At 48.4% G+C, this 17,788-nt stretch overlaps 1 protein-coding gene across 1 annotated transcript; it reads left to right on the top strand.

Annotated features, from left to right (window-relative positions):
• Positions 1-1,156: 1,156 nt before the first annotated feature.
• On the top strand, positions 1,157-17,306 carry HSP90AB1 (heat shock protein 90 alpha family class B member 1). Its single transcript, XM_063124204.1, has 12 exons — positions 1,157-1,260; positions 3,003-3,149; positions 5,189-5,395; positions 6,737-6,896; positions 8,120-8,253; positions 10,262-10,573; positions 11,780-11,945; positions 13,297-13,487; positions 14,227-14,374; positions 15,052-15,320; positions 15,452-15,785; positions 16,725-17,306. Exons 2-12 carry the CDS (start codon positions 3,003-3,005, stop codon positions 16,832-16,834), a joined length of 2,178 nt encoding a protein of 725 aa, XP_062980274.1. The 5' UTR covers positions 1,157-1,260; the 3' UTR covers positions 16,835-17,306.
• The last annotated feature ends 482 nt before the right edge of the window (positions 17,307-17,788 follow it).

Here is a 17,788-nt window from a genome sequence, read left to right as displayed (position 1 = left end):
GAAATGTTAACAATTATCTAGCTGGACACACACACACACACACACACACACGGGGTTTTGAGTCCATGAACATAAATCATTCAGGATAAAGGATGTATCCTCCTCCTCACCTATCATTGCTTCATACTTGTGTCTGAAAACATACTTCAAATTTCAGTTTATAAGGCTGCAATCCTATATACATTTAATTGAGAGTAAGTCCCCCTGAACTCAATGGGGCTTATTTCTGAGTAGACATGTATAGGATTGCACTATTATTGTTGTATACTGGATTTATTTTCACTGATCTGAAGTAAGTGGAAAGTAACAGGCCAGGCATTTTCTCACATGATGTTTTTCATGTCTTTCCTCTTCCCTCCCCATCCATTTTTCCTTTTTTGTCTTGGCCACACTGCCAACTAAGTCCTATTGAACTCAGTGGGACTTACTTCTGTGTAGACATGTATAGGATCACACTAGATTGCTAAACTGAAAGCTATTTTCTAGTTCATGAAAGCTGATGCTGCAATAGATTTGTTGGTCTTTGAGGTGCCACAAGAGGCTGGATTGTGCTGCAAAAAGGAAAACTGGGCTACCCCTCTGGAATTAGGACTGGGATTGTATCCTGAGTTTATTCTGCCAGGTGTCCAGCAGCCTTTGCTACTGACAGTAGAAAATAATATTGTAAACCACTTCTTATAAATAAAATTAAAATTACAATAAGTTATCAAAGTCCCATAATACATAACACAGCAAACAACCAAAATCAGCATGGTTATCATCAAAGGAGAAGAAGGACTATTGAGATAACTGACTTGCATTGCAACCATTTCCAGAGAGGTAGCCTTGTTAGTCTGTTGCAGCCAAAATGACAAAGAGTCTTGTGATACCTTAAAGACTAACAAATTAATTCCGGCATAAGCCTTATAATACACACACACACAGTGTGTGTGTGTGTGTGTGTGTATATATATATATATATGGTAACACTGTATATTTTACAGTGATGGTTACGTGATGAATAGGACAGTGGCCACGAGAGCTTCTACCGGAAAGAACCGTGTTGGTCTTCGAGGCGCCACAAGGCTCTTTGTTAAGCAGGCGGTTGCTGAGCGTGCGCGAGACCGTTTTAAGGCGGAGGGAGCAAACGGATCAACGGCTCTGCTCTCAGCCCCTATATAAGTCTGGCGGAGGCGGTCCCTCCTCCTCTCCTGGCTGTGCCGCGATCTCTGTCGAAAAGACCAGGCCGTGCTCCAGGCTCGTCTCCCGCCGTCGATCAAAGTAAGCGGGGTCCTGGGTCCCCCCCCCCGCCCCAAGCGAGAGAGGCCGCTCCAGGGGCGGGGGCGGCTGCCCGTCCTTGCGCGCCTCCCCGCGGCAGGCTGCGGAGCCAAAGGGGCCTCTGGGTGGGAGGCGAAGCGCGGCGCGGCGCACCTGCTTCCCGGAGCCATGTGGCCGTGATGAGGCGGGGGGCGCCCGAGATCCGCCTGAGATCCGGGCCTTCGCGGGCTCCTGCGCGGCGGCGCCCTGCTAGGACCTACCTCAATCGCGACCCGGCCCCAGCTAGCACGGAGGGAGCGAGCCTCGATGCGGCGCTGCGTAGGTTGGCCTAGGTGCCGAAGAGGGCGCCACGCGTGCCCGCGGATTCCGGCCTAGCCAGGCCCAATGCCGGTGCGCAGCGCGCGTAGGGCCCCTCCCGATGACTGTGCCGGGGCCGCGGCCCTTGTTTCCCCCGCCCAGCCCCTCGTGCCGGGCGATTACCTCCCTCCCACCACCCACAGGGAGAAGCGTTGCCGGTAGAGATTTCCGCCCCCGGCCGGCTGCGCGTTGGGCCTTGGAGGGAAGGCTTTAAGAACACCGATCCGGGCTGATGGCGCTCATCTTGTCATGGCAGGCCGCCAATTCAACAATGACTCCCGAGCAGGCCCAGCCTTCCCCAAGCTGGCGCCCTCTGGGTGTGTTGGGGCTACAACACCCGTAATCGCCAGATGGCTGAGGATTGTAGGAGTGATCGTCCCAACGCATCCAGGAGGCGCCAAGTTGGGGAAGGATGCTCTTCTTGGCCGATGGATTTCCGGTGTGTCTCTTGGTTGTTATTGCCATGGCAGCCAGCTTTTATTTAAGACACGGGGACAGAATTCTTCCCTTAAATTTGAAAAATAAAACAAAAACAGTCTCTGATCTCAGAATTTCCCCCCTCTCAATTTACAGTTATTATTAATTAATATTTTAGGTAGCATCCCTACAAATAAAAGCCAAATGAGACTGATGTACCAAAACCCCAAGGTAATTTGAAACGCAGTTTAGCTGCTGAGCTCATGTAGCACTGCAAAACGTGTTATGGTGACATAATCGGATGCCTGCCTGCAGCCTTGATCTTGTTCATCCTTGGAAGCAATCCAGGCTAGGAGATAAATCCTTATCCTAGGTGGGAATTTAGGGTGAATGGTTGGTCTTAGGATACTCCGCAAATCTCAGTTTGAGCCGAGTTTGAATGTTAGCGGCTGCGATGGCTGTGTAGGTATTTGTCATATTCACCTGAACCCAACACGTTCCACTATGTAGTGTAGTGGGTTACGCTTTGAACCAAGATGTCTCTGTCATGTACTTGCCAAGTCAGCTTTGTAAATAAGCCCACAAAGGTGACTAGCTTTCTGGGGACTGGGCTAGCAGAAGAGGGAAAGAGAGCTAAACTTCTATGCTGGGCATAGAAGGGCTTCCCTCATAGATTCTATGCAGAGGAGGAACAGAGTGCTCCCTCTCTTCTCCCCTAGCCCACTCACACGTCTACCTGCAATTCCCAGTTGCCTATGGTTACCAGGCTAGTGCTTAAATACAAGGCTGTGCCAGGTAGCTTTTAGAAGGCTACTATTTCCAGATCTCTGTCTTGTGATATGGCAATGATACTGTAGGCCTACTTTACAAGGTTGTTGTATGATGTATGTGAACCACTTTGAATACAAAGTGTTATCAGGTATGGATGCTGAGGATTTATGAAGGTATTGATACCCTGAGTTGTCTTCCAGATGCCTGAAGAAATCCAGCATGGTGAAGAGGAGGTGGAGACTTTTGCCTTCCAGGCAGAGATTGCCCAGCTTATGTCCCTGATCATCAACACATTCTACTCCAACAAGGAAATCTTTATGCGGGAGATAATTTCCAATGCTTCTGATGTGAGTACGGTGACCCTGAGCTGTGTGTGTAGATGAGTGCAAGAGAAGTAATACTTACGAACGTATGAAGAACTGTGCTGAATCAGACCAGAGGTCTATCTAGAATTATAAGAGTCGGATGGTACCTTGGAGATTTTCTAGACCAACCGACTCGCAGTGCAACTACAGTATCCCTAACAGGTGGCCATCCATCTAGTCCTCCACTCTGTTCCCACAGTGGCTAATCAGATGCCTCTGGGTAGCCCACAAGCAGGACATGAGTGCAACAGCACCCTTCTGCTTGTGTTGCCCCAGCAGAGGCATAGTACCTCTGATACTGGAGGTAATATATGCCCATCGTAACAGTAAGCATTGATAGCCTTCTTTTCCAGGAATTTGTTAACCCTCTTTTAAAGCCATCCAAATTGGCAGCCGCCACTACATTTTGTGGTAGCGAATTTAATAGTTTTAATTATGCACTGAACTACTTCCTTCTACCTGACCTGAGTATCCCACCATTTAGCTTAATGGGATGACCCCAGATTCTAGTATTATGAGAGAGGGAGAAAACTTTCCTCCTGCCCAGTTTCAGTGGCATGGTGTCTGTGAACATTGCATGAATTTGCCTAATCGCCTTTCAAAGCCCTCTAAACCAATGGCCCTCACCACATTTTACGAAAATCTGTTGTGTGCCAGAGGCGCTTGTCACGACCCGCTCCCTTGGGACTCCTCCTTACCTTTCTCTTTAAAGGATCCCAACCAAGAACGCAGTTGGTATACGGCTGCTCGTTCTGTGGATTATTTTCCCTTTCTGTTCCCACCTCTGGGCACCACCTTTTTACTCTCCCACTGGTTCTGTGCCTATATGACCCCCCATTTTTGGTCTCACAGCAACCAGCTTGGCACTTTGTGCTCCTTTTTATTCCTCTTTTCTTTACTGCTGCTACCACATAACTCCGTACCTTACCTCAGGTACTTAAAGAATTCAATCCAGTGTGAAAACAAAAATAACTTTTATTTAACAAGAAGCACGTTCATACATGTTATTAATTTTGTGGTTTCATTTGGTTCAGTACTCGATTGTTACAATAAATATATCATGTATTCTTGCCTACTCTACCCATTAAAGTCAAATCTAACTCCTCTTTCTCCCTCTTACTTCCAAAACAATAAAATATAGAGCCTATGCTGATCTAACCTCTTCAGGAGATTAACGCAGACTCTCTCACTCCCAACTACTAACTGTCATTCCCGTTCACACACTTGAATCCAACAGCCATCCTGCATTCACCCCAACATTCCATTCACTCACCCCCCTCCCAACAGAATTAACGATTTACCAGCCTTACCGTGCGAAGTCTAAACAGCATTTTACATCACAAATAAATAGCATAAAACAGTGAAACATCACAGTGCTTCCTTTGTTCTGGATCCACTGTCAATCAATCTTGTTGGATGACTTTAAATTCTAATACTATATTAGCGAGAAAATGCCCTCTATTCTTTTTATTATTAATTTTACACCATGCATAATTTTATAAACCTCTTTCAAGTTCTCTGTTAGCCTATGAAGTCTGAGGAAAAAATAAGAGAGGGAGAGAGAGAGAGATCCCTGCATACAAAAGCTGGCTCTGGCAAGGATTGCTTGCATTTATAATTGCTGAAATCTTATACCCACTCAACTGGGAGTAAGCCCTATTAAATGCAACGGGACTTACTTTTGAGTAGACACGTCTCTCAGTGTGCTGTACCTTTCTTCCCCTTGCCTATGGGAAAGCTGCTCTGGAATAGACTTGTGATCCAGTGAGTATTCAGGGGGGCTGGATAATCTATCCCTTGCTGCTGCTCTGTGATCGCAGCCATGCTTCTCTGAATAGGTTTCTTTCCTCCTTAGCCAAAGCTTGCCCATCTTTACACTCTGAAATTGAGAGCCTCCTGGGCCATCACTTTATGCTTCCTCAAGTGCCTTTTTTTGGAAGCAGAAGTAATCTGAATCCCTGAACAGCGATGATGTTTGGTAGAAAAACCCATCCATTTACCTGCCTTTGTTTCTCCCCTAGGCCCTGGACAAGATCCGCTATGAGAGTCTGACGGAGCCCTCAAAGCTGGAGAGTGGCAAGGAGCTGAAGATTGACATCATCCCCAATCCCCATGACCGGACCCTCACGCTGGTGGACACTGGCATTGGGATGACCAAGGCGGATCTCATCAACAACTTGGGCACTATTGCCAAGTCTGGCACCAAGGCCTTCATGGAAGCCTTGCAGGTGGGTGGCTTTCTAAGCTGGGTGTTTGGGAGCGTACAGAGGTCACAGCGTTTGGGCCCTTCTTGGGGTTGTAGAGTTAGAATATCATAGTACCTCACAGTATGGCCCATCTTACATAAATAGCCTAAAACAGGGGTGATGAACCTCAGGCCCATGGGCCAGATCTGGTCTGTGTGTGGTTCCAATCTGGCCTACACCATTTTCCCCAGCCACCAATCATATCATGGCTTCCAGGCTTTTGTGCAGGATTTCCCCCCCCCCCCATTCTAATGGATTCCCCCCCCCCCAATTGAATTGCCTTGCCTAAGGCTTTTCCGGCAGTCAGAGATTTGAGCTAAAATATGTCGGATCTCTCTCTTCCCCCGCCCCCCCATGGCTTCTCCAAAATTGAATTTGGCCCTCCGGCTGAAAGCAGTTCAACACTTGTGACCTAAGAGTTGACAGGCACCTCCCTTCTTGGCAAAGGGTCGGCTGCTGCAAGTAAGGCTGCATCCGCCATTTCCAGGAAATGGATGGAAGGTTGAGTTCTAGAGGACATCAGCCTGTCAAGGGGTGTGGGAAAATTTGGGGGGCTTGGCGTCTGAAGAAGCGGGGAAAGAAATGGGGGCTTGAGTGCTAAGTGGCGGGAGAAAGCAGGGGACTGAAGGAGAAATGAGGATGGGAAAAACTTTACATCTCGCCTGGTGGCTTCAGGAGGCAGAGAGACGAGGAGTCTGGATTTCACTTTCATTTGAAATAACCAGCCACATCTCCGGCATCAAACTAATACTGTTGGAAACTCAGGAGGCAGATGGGTTGAGTGGCTTGCAGAAGCTTCATGTTTAAAATTAAATAATTGAAATTCTTCAGCAAGAAAAGCTGGAAAACGTAGACAAATCTGCATTCTGTGCTTATTTATCATAACATATTCTAATGGGAAAAGGCAAAGAGGAATACAGGGCATTGAATCCCCTTGGTCCCTGGAATTATGGCTTGCCTTGCTTTTAAGATCCTACTAGGAATTGTCCACACGCGTTGTCATTTTAAACTTGCTTTTAAAAAGTAATCAAAACAGAGAATCTCAGGATGCCTAGTCTTGCAGTCTTGTCACTAGGAGACTACTTTCTCAGACGCTGTGTGTCAGCACCCCATTCCTGTTTTTTAAAAATCGGCATAAAAGTCCATCTGAGCTAAATGTTACCTATTTCATGCCAGCTCCCTGCTGCTAGAACAGACCTCTTTGGCTACTGAGAAACATTTGCTTGCATTCCAGCAGGCTGAGTCTGTGCGTCCGTACATGTTTGTTTGGTTAGCTATCTTCCCCTCTTCCCTCACGTCTCACCTCTTCCCTTCCTTCTGCAGGCTGGCGCAGACATCTCCATGATTGGTCAGTTTGGAGTGGGCTTTTACTCTGCTTACCTTGTGGCTGAGAAGGTGGTGGTCATCACCAAGCACAACGATGATGAACAGTATGCCTGGGAGTCCTCTGCTGGGGGCTCCTTCACTGTTCGGACCGATCATGGTATGTGATGCCATCTGCAAACCCTGGGGAAAGCAATCAGTCTGGTCCAGCATGTTGGATTTTAAATTTACCAACTTGTTAACTTAACTTCCTCTTCCAAAGCTGTGGGGACAAAGTTGATCTAGTATTGATCAAAGCTGTATTCTAAGATGGGCAAAATAGCCAAGCAGGGGGAGAAGCGGTTGCCTCTGGTCCATCGTGTCCGAACAATTCAAATTCTGCACTCAAAACAGTTGCAAGCAAATGTGCATCCCTCTTGTTGACTTGTATGTTTTATGTGCTTGGTTCATGGAGCCCCTCATCTGCATCGCTTGCAGATTGCCCTGCTGCTGCAGTACGAAATGCTGTGTGGGCAACAGTAAAGGCATATGGGTTGAGAAATGTAAATGAGTTTGTGGGGGTGGGAATGACATCATCGGTTGCCTTTCAGGATACACAAGTCCTTCCTCTGAACAATAGAATCTGATGCAGATTGTAATTTTTTTTAAAAAAAATTCTAATAATAATAACTTGGCACTTGTTTTTTTAACAAACAAAAGCTCTGTGGGTTGGATCCAGTCTTAGTCATACTTGGAGAAGACCTGTTGGGACTTAAGTTAGTCACAAGTAACACGACCCATTGGAATCAATGGGTCTGCTGCAAGTATGACTAAATCTGCATAGATTCCTGTCTACCTGCTAGAGATTCTGATTTTGGCTCTCATTCTCTCCATTTTTAAGGCAAAGCTATGCCTAGCTTTAGTATTATCAGGGTACATGAGCGCTAGTCCAGGGGTGGATGGCTTCAGGCAAGTTAGACCTACTTTGTTTGTTTTTTACTAGACGCTCAAGATTCAGTAACCGGAGCCATATGAAAAAGACATACACTTAGAATTAAAGAACAGGGAGACTGAGCACATCCTGAACCTTAGGAATTTGTATTCAGTACCTCATAGTCCTTTCCCTAAAAAGTATCCTCTCCTGCTTACCCCAGATTTTTCTCATTTCAACAACCTAATTTAGATGCATATGGAAACATTTTGTTGTTGCTCTAGTTCAACAGTTGGGATTCAGAAATCCTTGCTGATCTACTGCAATCCGCCAAGAGATCTCCCCGTAATCCATCTACTTGCTACCTGCTTCTCCTCTAAGCCGTAGTTGTCCAAGCCCCATTCATTGTCCTTAATGGCCCCTGTGAAGTGTCTGCCCCTGTTAAAGCTGCTCTCTCCTGCTCTTTGTCTTAGGGGAACCCATTGGCCGGGGAACCAAAGTGATCTTGCACCTGAAAGACGATCAGACTGAGTACCTGGAGGAACGCCGTATCAAGGAAGTGGTGAAGAAGCACTCCCAGTTCATTGGCTACCCCATCACCCTCTATGTAGGTATATGAGAGGAGCTGCTCCAAGAGTTAATTTCCACAGCTACCTTTTGGTATACCTGGCAGCCATGCCACAGGCTGTTGGTAGAGCTTTCTGGATACCTTGTAAGCCTTGCTGGTCACCTGGTGACTGCCACAGATTTTGACTTCTCCTCTTCAGGGAGAAAGCGCCGTACTGAAGTCTCTCCACAAGGGGGAGCCCAGGCACTATGGCTGAGGCTGGTAGGGCTGAACTAACCATTATGCTGCCTAGCAGCCCTGCACAACTTGCAACCTTCAGCTGCCATATCTGACATCCCACCAGGGGTTGGATAAAACTTATTTTTGTCACCTGAGCCCTGTGATTGCAGAAAGTGGGTAGACTGGCGGGCTGCAGTCATCCCTTGGTGGTCTGCATGGGACCTGGTGGGTGTTCTCAATTGTATTGGTTTGCTAGAGCTAGCAGCCCAAAAATATCTCAGGCACCTGCTCCAGCAGGCCTTTCCAACTTGTGCCGTGAGGAATGGAAGAAGTCGAGTTTAAGAAGGACGTGGACAGACTGGAGTAAGTCTGGAAATCACCAAGTCCTATGAGAAACCGTTGAAAGAGCTGGCATCAGTAGCCTGGAGAAGGTGAAAGGGGAGACCTGACAGCTGCCCTCAGATATCTGAAGAGCTTTCACGCAGAACAGGGAACAGACTTATTTTCTGTGGTTGGACTCCCAAGTCCCATGGGGAGTTGTAGCCCAAATCATCTGGAGGACTACAGGTTCCCCACCTTGTCCTAAGAGTAAGAGCTGTTTGTCAGTGGAACAAGCGGCCGTGGCAAGTGGTGGGCTCTCTTGCGACAGAGGTTTTTAGGTAGAGGTTGGGCGACCCGCTGTCAAGGATGCTGTAGTTGCATCCTGCGGTCCAGATCCTTCATTGAGCAGGGGGTTGGACTGGGTGACCTCCAATTCTCTCCTGTGAGCTCAGAGTATCCACCCACAAAGAAGGCTGCTCATTGTGCCTCTGTCCAGTGCCCTCCTCTGCCCTTGCCTCCTTCCACCGGATTTGGGCCATTCTGCTGTCGGAATCGGGGAGCCTCCTTCTACCAAGACAGGCCATTGGTCAGTTTAATCTAGTCTCATCTCTGCTGACCGGCAGCAGCTCTCCAGGGTTTCAGGCAGGGGTCTTTTCCAGTCCTAATTGGAGATGCCGGCTGCAGGCCTTCCCCCTTACACCGTGTGCCTGCATTGCACACACTTGGATTAACTCAGTGCTGAGGGGCAGCCAAAGGAACACACACGTGCCCCTTGGAGGAAGCCAGCCCTGAGGTGCAGAACCTCTTTTGGCTCAAGGGCCAAATTCCATTTTGGGGAAGCTCTCGGGAGCCGGATCCCACTGGTGGGTGAAGCCAAAGGCAAAAGGGGCAGGGCCAACAACACCAGCATAATTTTGGTTTAAAGCTCTTGCTGTCAGTAGCTAAGCCTTGGGAAGGCCTTTTGAGAATGGGGGGGAAACCGCCCAATGGTCTGTTGGGCAGGGGGAAGGGGTGGAGCCATCTGGCGATACCCAGTGGGCTAGATTGGGACACTGGGCCCCTGCTCCACATAAACCACTACTCTGCGCTTGCCTTCTTCCAATCTATGATTCGTGCAGAAATACGGGTAGAGCAGCGGGGTGCTCCTCTGCAATTGGATAAGTCTTGCTGGCTAAAACTAAAGCGTTTTGGGTGTAAAAGTGAAGTGGTTCTCCAGTGTGGCTCCACTTGGGAAACCCTGTGCTCTTGTCTAATACAGAGTTCCCCAATATCTTATAGTTCTCACATGACTGGGAAAATGTCGGCCATGTTGGATTGTAGGGAGACTGAAAAGCCCGCTAGTGTGCCGAGCATGAGGGGGCGGAAGGGCAGGCCTCTGTGCAGGAGCTTTGCACCTGGTACAGTAGTCATCCTGGGGCCTCCTCCCCACTTCAGAATGCCGCCACAGGTCACCCCTGACCTTTCTCTCCCATGAACCTGCGGTACTGAGTGTTCCTTCTTCCCGCAGCTGGAGAAGGAGCGCGAGAAGGAGATAAGCGACGACGAGGCTGAGGAGGAAAAAACAGAGAAGGAGGAGGAAGAGGCCGCCCCCAAGGAGGAGGAGAAGCCCAAGATTGAGGACGTGGGTTCCGACGAGGAGGAGGAAGGGGGCAAGACCAAGAAGAAGACCAAGAAGATCAAGGAGAAGTACATCGACCAGGAGGAGCTGAACAAGACCAAGCCCATCTGGACCCGCAACCCGGATGACATCACCCAGGAGGAGTATGGCGAGTTCTACAAGAGCCTCACCAACGATTGGGAGGACCACCTGGCTGTCAAGGTGAGCGCTTGGTCGGTGGGGGGGGACAATTGAGGAGACCGATTCTATTCCGCTGGTGTTTATTAGCAAAAGGCCTGTAGAGAAAGCAGCAAAAGTAGTGTGTGAACTGAGAAGCAGGACACCCATTAATCTCTGCCCGCTGGGTCGAATTATAGCCGTGTGTCTTGGCCCGTAGTTTTCCCAGTCACTGAATATCTGCTAAATTTCTTCCATGACGCAGCTGTCAGAATTTCTTGGATTACAGCTTCAGTTGTAGGTTCTTACAGTTCCAGGTTCTGCCCGTTGCTACTACCCTGCTTTCTCTTCTAGCCCACACATTAGAGAATATTTTAAAGTATTTCTGAATGTTGAGCAAGCTTTCTATGAATAGAGCATTCAGACAGCTCATGGGTGTGTTTCAAAGAAGAAAACATTGCTTTTCTCATTATTACCTCTGCTAAGCAGGGCCAGTGCTAACTGCTAGGCCTAAAGCCTGACATGGAGGGAGAGACAGAAGCTCAAGGGGCTAGGGTGGAGGAAGAGAAGGTGAAAGAATAGAGGCCACCGGGCATTCCCTGCCGGAACAAGGTTTTATTCCTTTCCAGCTTTGTGGTGGGTTGAAATTGGGCAGGTGCAGCTTCTCTTTTTACTAATGAGGGAAGCTGAACCTGTGGAACTCCCTGCTGCTTCTGAGCTTTTAAAGGAGCAAGATGAGTTATGGCATCCCTACTAGGGTGCAAGGAATCCTATAATGTAGACCAGGGGTGTTGAACCTTAGGCCTGTGAGCCAAACCTGGTGGTCCCCAAATGGCATGTCCCTTTCCCCTGCCCACTGATCATTTGGTGCGTCCCCCCCCCACTCCCTCCATTCTAAAAGGTTGAAATGCCTCTGCTAAGGCTCAGTTACTGGCAGGAAGAGCTTTAATGTATTTTGCCCCCCCCCCCTCTGCCTTTGTCCCTGCCCCACTTCTGGAGCACAGCTCCCACAAGAGTTTCTCTGAATTTGAGTTCAGCGCTCGGGCTGAAAGAAGTTCCGACAGCCCCGACGGAGGCTCTGAAGCTTCCTCTTAATCGAACAGGTTGAGCCATAGATATGTTTCCAGCCCAGGCAGAAGTTGTTTGCGGTAGCCTCTGCAGCCTGTCTCTGGAGGGACCTGCCTATTTTTCCCCAAGTGGGGAGGTTAGCCGGCTACTCGCTCACTCATCCCGTGCTCCCACCCTTCCCAGCATTTCTCCGTGGAGGGCCAGCTGGAATTCCGGGCGCTGCTCTTCATCCCCCGCCGGGCCCCGTTTGACCTCTTCGAAAACAAGAAGAAGAAGAACAACATCAAGCTCTACGTCAGGCGCGTCTTCATCATGGACAGCTGTGACGAACTCATCCCCGAGTACCTGAGTAAGCTCCCCCTCTCGGCTCCTACCTTCCCCAGCTAAAACGCTGGCTGCTTTCCTTCCCCTTTCTGTGGGATCCATCCCTAACCTAGGGGTGGAATTCTGACTCTGAAAGAAGGGAGCCCCCCGTAGATGACACCAGGCCGCTGCTGTTGATCCACCATAATCCGGAACAGCACCATGTGCTGTAAGCCCTGGAGAAGAACTGAGAAGAAGGAATTTGGCATCTGCAAAGCAGGCAGATTTTTCTAGCCTACCTTTAGAAGCCATGCTGGGGGTGGGTGGGTGGGGGAAGTCCCACTTTACAGCTGGAGTACACTAGCAGTTTCTAAATACTGTGTTTCTGAATATTGTGTTTGCCTAACACAAGTAAAGGGTTAAATAATAAGACCTCAAGCTGATAATATCTAGGTGGATTGGCCTGCCCGTTAAAATAAGCGACGGAGGCTGGGCTGTCCATGTGGGGGCCCCGCCCCAGCCTGCATTCTATCCCTGAAGGTGACCCCTTCATCAAACCCCCAGAACTGGACAGCTTTGCTCCCAGGCAGCTTGATGGCATCACACATCAGACATACCAGCAGTGATTCCTCTCCCTGCCTCCTCCCCAAGCCCCTGGGAGTTTCCAGAAGGGAGGGTCTCTGGAGGGAGCCTGTGTCTCCACTGGCCAGAGGGGAATATCCACAGGCCAGAGGCTCCCTGTTATTTTTTTTATCTGAAGGTTGGACCTGGCAAAGCCTGCATTCTTCTACAGAGCTCCAGCCCTTTCCCTTGCCAATACAGCTTGGTGTGCTCATTTATCTTCCTATGTGGTCTGTGGAGCTGTGGGTGAGAGGAAGGGGGAATCGTCCAGAGGGACAAAGCAGGTTAGCCTTCCTGTGTACCTGGCTGTTTGCACTATTCCTTCCAAAGGTTTGGGGTTTCGATTTCCCATTGGACACCTTTTACTTGCAAAATGTCTTAGTGGGATTGGATGGAAGGTCATCCAGCCTCACCTGCCTACCTGTCCTGATTACTTCTCCCTCCCTGCTCAGTCTCTGCAGTTTGGTTCACATAGGCAGGTGTGTTCTAGAAAATGCTTGCAGAAGAAATCGCTCCAGATGTTCCAAGCAAGAGAGCAACTCCACGGGAAAACAAAACCCATGGGGGTGAATTCTTTCCAGCTTCCAAATATGGTGATTCGGACACTGAATAGGAGCAATGCCAATTCTGTAAAAGGCACTTTGAGGCAAGGGAGAATCTCTGTGCATGACACTGCTTTGGCTGTCATCTCTAGATCAAGAATAAGCCATTTGACTAGTCCATCCTTACTTGGATACTTCTGTTTCTGATTCCATTTCTTTTATCTTCTATCTCAGACTTCATCCGGGGTGTGGTAGACTCTGAAGACCTGCCCCTGAACATCTCCCGTGAGATGCTGCAGCAGAGCAAGATTCTCAAAGTCATTCGCAAGAACATTGTCAAGAAATGCCTGGAACTTTTTGCAGAGCTGGCTGAGGATAAAGAGAACTACAAGAAGTTTTATGAGGCCTTCTCCAAAAACCTCAAGGTGAGAGCTGGCTACCCCACGGCCTGTGAGTGGGCTGGTGCACCCTACAGCAATCTGATACAGCAGAATCTTTTGTTCTTGATTTATTGAGCTTCTTCCATGTTGGCCTTTTCAGAATTGGATGAGCTGCTCTTGATCAGCCCCCCAAAACAACCAGTTCTCATGATTGTGAAAAGGCTAGGAAACCTGCAGACTGTAAGGGTCTGTTCAGAAAAGTAAAGTGAGCAGTAATTTCAGGTGATCAGGCTGAAGAGGGGCAAACTTTTTGATCACCTGTTGTCCTTCATACATGGGATTTATGTATCTAATCAGTTAGGTACCCATTTACAGCTTTTGTATGGACTTCAGAAAGATGCTTAGCTGATAGCAGCAACAGGAAAAGACTTGATCCTCTTAGATTTCTGGGGATCCAGTTGAGCATGATCACTGTTAGAGTAATGCCTCTTTCTCTCATGAAAAGTTCCAGAATTATCTTTATGCCTTGAATTAACAGCTAGGGAGCTGTGTCTGTGTTTCCAGTTCCTTATGTAGAAGGAAGAAGTTGGATTTTTTCAAAAGATTCGGGGCACAATTTAAGTTCACACACTAAGCCATGGCCTTCCCTTCCATATTTAAATGAAAAACTGGGGGAATCGAGACATCCCTCTTTATTTTAGGTGTATTTAATCTACCCAAAGTACTGGGAATAGGACAATCTCTACATCCAAATAGATGCATATACTATCTCTTTTGCTTATAGCTTGGGATCCATGAGGACTCTACCAACAGGAAACGCCTGTCTGAGCTGTTGCGCTACCACACTTCTCACTCTGGTGATGAGATGAACTCCCTCTCCGAGTATGTGTCCCGTATGAAGGAGAATCAGAAGAGCATCTATTACATCACAGGTGAGTGACGTCTCGCAGAGGATCACCAGCTGCTTTGAGCAGGAATCTCTTTGACCTGGGGGTGCTGTTGCAGCTCGGTTTAGTGACCTACCTCCTAAAAAACCTGTTGGTTTCGATGTGTGTGTGCTTTAGGCCAACTCAAAGGTGGCCTTCTCTGGATCTTGCTGGTTTAATTTCCAAACAGGGTTGAGTTTGCAGGGATGATTCTTTTATTTAAATAGCAGAGTTGGGCTATTTGTCGCGCTCCAGATATTGCTGGACTGCAATTTCCATGACCCATCACTATTGGTTAGGACTGCTGGGAGTTGCAGCGCAGCGAAAAAATAGAGGGCCACAAGTTGCCCACCCCTGAAATAGAGAGATGGAAAACCAGTCTCTAATCCTCGTGATTTCAGAGGCCTAAGCTGAAAACCTCTTAGCAGTTTGAAACTTAAGCGAACAGGTTTTTCAGGAGAGCTTTGAAATGTCTTGTCTGTCCATCCCTGTTCTATACTTCCTGCCTGCCGTTTCAAAACGTTGAGTCTCAGGCTAATTTCTCCATGCCTTATGAAAAGCCAAAACACTCTTCAGATCTCCCTAAATTGCACAATCAAACTGGCACCCATTCTTAAAGGGATTGTTGGAGGCCCCGTTGTACTGCTGGCTTATTTGCTACTTCCTAACCTCTTGCCTTGCAGGCGAGAGCAAGGAGCAGGTGGCCAACTCTGCCTTTGTGGAACGTGTGAGGAAACGCGGTTTCGAGGTGGTGTACATGACGGAGCCCATTGACGAGTACAGCGTTCAACAGCTGAAGGAGTTTGACGGCAAGTCCTTGGTGTCTGTCACCAAGGAAGGCCTAGAGCTGCCAGAGGATGAGGACGAGAAGAAGAAGATGGAGGAGAGCAAAGCCAAGTTTGAGAACCTTTGCAAACTCATGAAGGAAATCCTGGAGAAGAAAGTTGAGAAGGTGAGCTTCCTGTGCCGGGTTCTTCTCTTGTCCCTCCAGGTGTTTGTTTCAGTGGCTGGCAACACACCTGTGTTCCTCCCACCCATTCTGCTGACGAAGTGTCGGGCATTTATTTTTAATCTGTTCTCTAGGTGACGGTCTCGAATCGGCTGGTCTCTTCCCCCTGCTGTATTGTCACCAGCACCTATGGCTGGACAGCCAACATGGAGCGGATCATGAAGGCCCAAGCCCTGCGCGACAACTCCACCATGGGCTACATGATGGCCAAGAAACACCTGGAGATCAATCCTGACCACCCCATTGTAGAGACTCTGCGCCAGAAGGCTGAGGCAGACAAGAATGACAAGGCTGTCAAGGACCTGGTGGTCCTGCTCTTTGAGACGGCGCTGCTTTCATCCGGCTTCTCCCTGGAGGATCCACAGACCCATTCCAACCGTATCTATAGGATGATCAAGCTGGGGCTAGGTGAGTTGTTGGGAGACTGGGTGCTTCAAAAGCCCAGGGTCATGCTGCTTCTACCACAAAGACAGCCTTCCCCAGCCTGGCCATGGTGGCTGGGAATTATGGGAGTGGCAGTCCAGCTCTTGCTTTCATGGTTTTGTGTGTTTGACCCAGATGTATTCAGTCACAAGGCATCAGCAAGGTCAGAGTTGCTTGCTCAAGGAATGATGCTTTCTCTGTTCTAGCATCAAAGTGGAGCCTTGTCTTGGGGTAGGGAGGGGAGACAATAACATGGGTTGATCTAGTGTTGTGGCTTTTTGCAGCAAAAGGAAGGGTCTCAAGTGGTGCTGGCTGTGGGGAGAGAGAAGCACCTGCATCTGGTGCACAGCTGATGTGAAGCCCCAAATGTCAGGGCATGGAGTACCAAAAGGATTCCAGTCTGCAAGACAGTCTAGCAAAGTTCCGAGAAGGAGATGTAGTTTGCTGAGTAAAGGGGGTGGGGGAACCCTGCTCAGCTTTCACCTTGACCATAAACGTGCAACATAGGGAAGCCAGTATTCTCTCAGCCTCTCTACAACACTGACTCAGCTTTACAGGTTGTTTTCAGAATTGCTGGGAATGCTGTAGCATTGAATAACGGTGTGAAGTACTTTTGAATATATGCCAAGTATTCTGAAAGCATGGTTTCAACTGCTCCTCCCTTACCTATCGTGGCTCCATAAAGGACAGTTTGTTACAGTCTTCCCCAACCTGATACCCTCCAGATGTGTTGAACTGTAACTCCCATAATTCTCAGCTACGATGGAAGCTGCAGTCCAGACATCTGGAAAGCGACAGGCTGAGGAAGGCTGGCCTAGTAGCATATATCTATGCAGGCATTTCCTGTTATGCTTAATAAGGAGGTACTATGTCTAACCTGACCTTGTCTTGACATTTCTTGCTTCTGTGATTCTTCCACCCTAGGTATTGATGAAGATGAGGTGGCTGCTGAAGAGCCTAGCGCTGCTGTCTCTGAAGAGATCCCTCCGCTGGAGGGAGACGAGGATGCATCGCGCATGGAGGAAGTGGATTAAAGAGGGTGATCTCCCTTCTTTCTTGCCCCCGTCCTTTCCCTGCACCATCGCCTTGCTCAGGAAGCCTGGCTCTGGCAGCGCTAACAGCACGCCTCTACGGTTTCTCACTATTCCGTGTATAATTGATAGCCAGTGTGGCAAGGGCCCCCCACACCTATTGGGTCTGTCTTTCTGCTTGTTTAGAAAATGCTGCTTTAGGGGAAAGGGACCAGTCCACTGGTTTTAATTTTTTTTTCCCCTAAGAGGGTTTTATCCTATGTCTGCTGGGCCACCAAGCATCCATCCCACCCTAGCTGAGGTGAACACAAAGCAAATGTTCTTCCCACAAATGGTGGTGAGTTGACTCCTCGTCTCCATCCCTCACTGCTGCCCTTTGTCTTCAGAGAGCAGGGACGTATACTCTTGTTGGCTGTTTGTATTTGGTTTTGTTTTACTGGAATTAAAATAACAAAGAATGTGGTTTACAATGAAATCATACTGTGGTGGATTTCTTGTCTCATCCAGAGCAGGAACCTTGTTATCAGACTTAACAGTGTGGTTTCTGTAAGAACAGAAGAAGAGCTGTACAGATCAAAGGCCTTAGCCAATCCTGCACTCTGTTCCCACTAATGCTCAACCATATATGCCTCTGGGAAGCTCATAAGCAGATCAAGTAATAGCACCCACCCACTTGTGTCCCCAGGAACTAGAAGCAACAGCTCCTGAATAACGAGTAGAGAGAGGGTCCTAATTCAATGTTCTGTGCTAGGATGCACAAGACCAATAAAGTGAACGTCTTAAGGGAAAGCAGCTATGGCCTCCATGTTAAGTGAAAACACAAGATAGTTGTTATATAGATCTATTAAAGTTGTTCTGGGGGGCAGATTTAGTCTCCTGGCTGCAAGTTTCCCATCCCTGCTCCCTGTCATGCAGCAGAATGGCTTTTTAAAATCTCTATTTTATAACTAGAAAGTC

Source organism: Elgaria multicarinata, chromosome 4 (genome assembly GCF_023053635.1).
Source record: "Elgaria multicarinata webbii isolate HBS135686 ecotype San Diego chromosome 4, rElgMul1.1.pri, whole genome shotgun sequence".
Taxonomy (NCBI): domain Eukaryota; kingdom Metazoa; phylum Chordata; class Lepidosauria; order Squamata; family Anguidae; genus Elgaria; species Elgaria multicarinata.
Note: the sequence above shows the minus strand (reverse complement) of the source record. Positions and strands in the feature narration are given on the sequence as shown.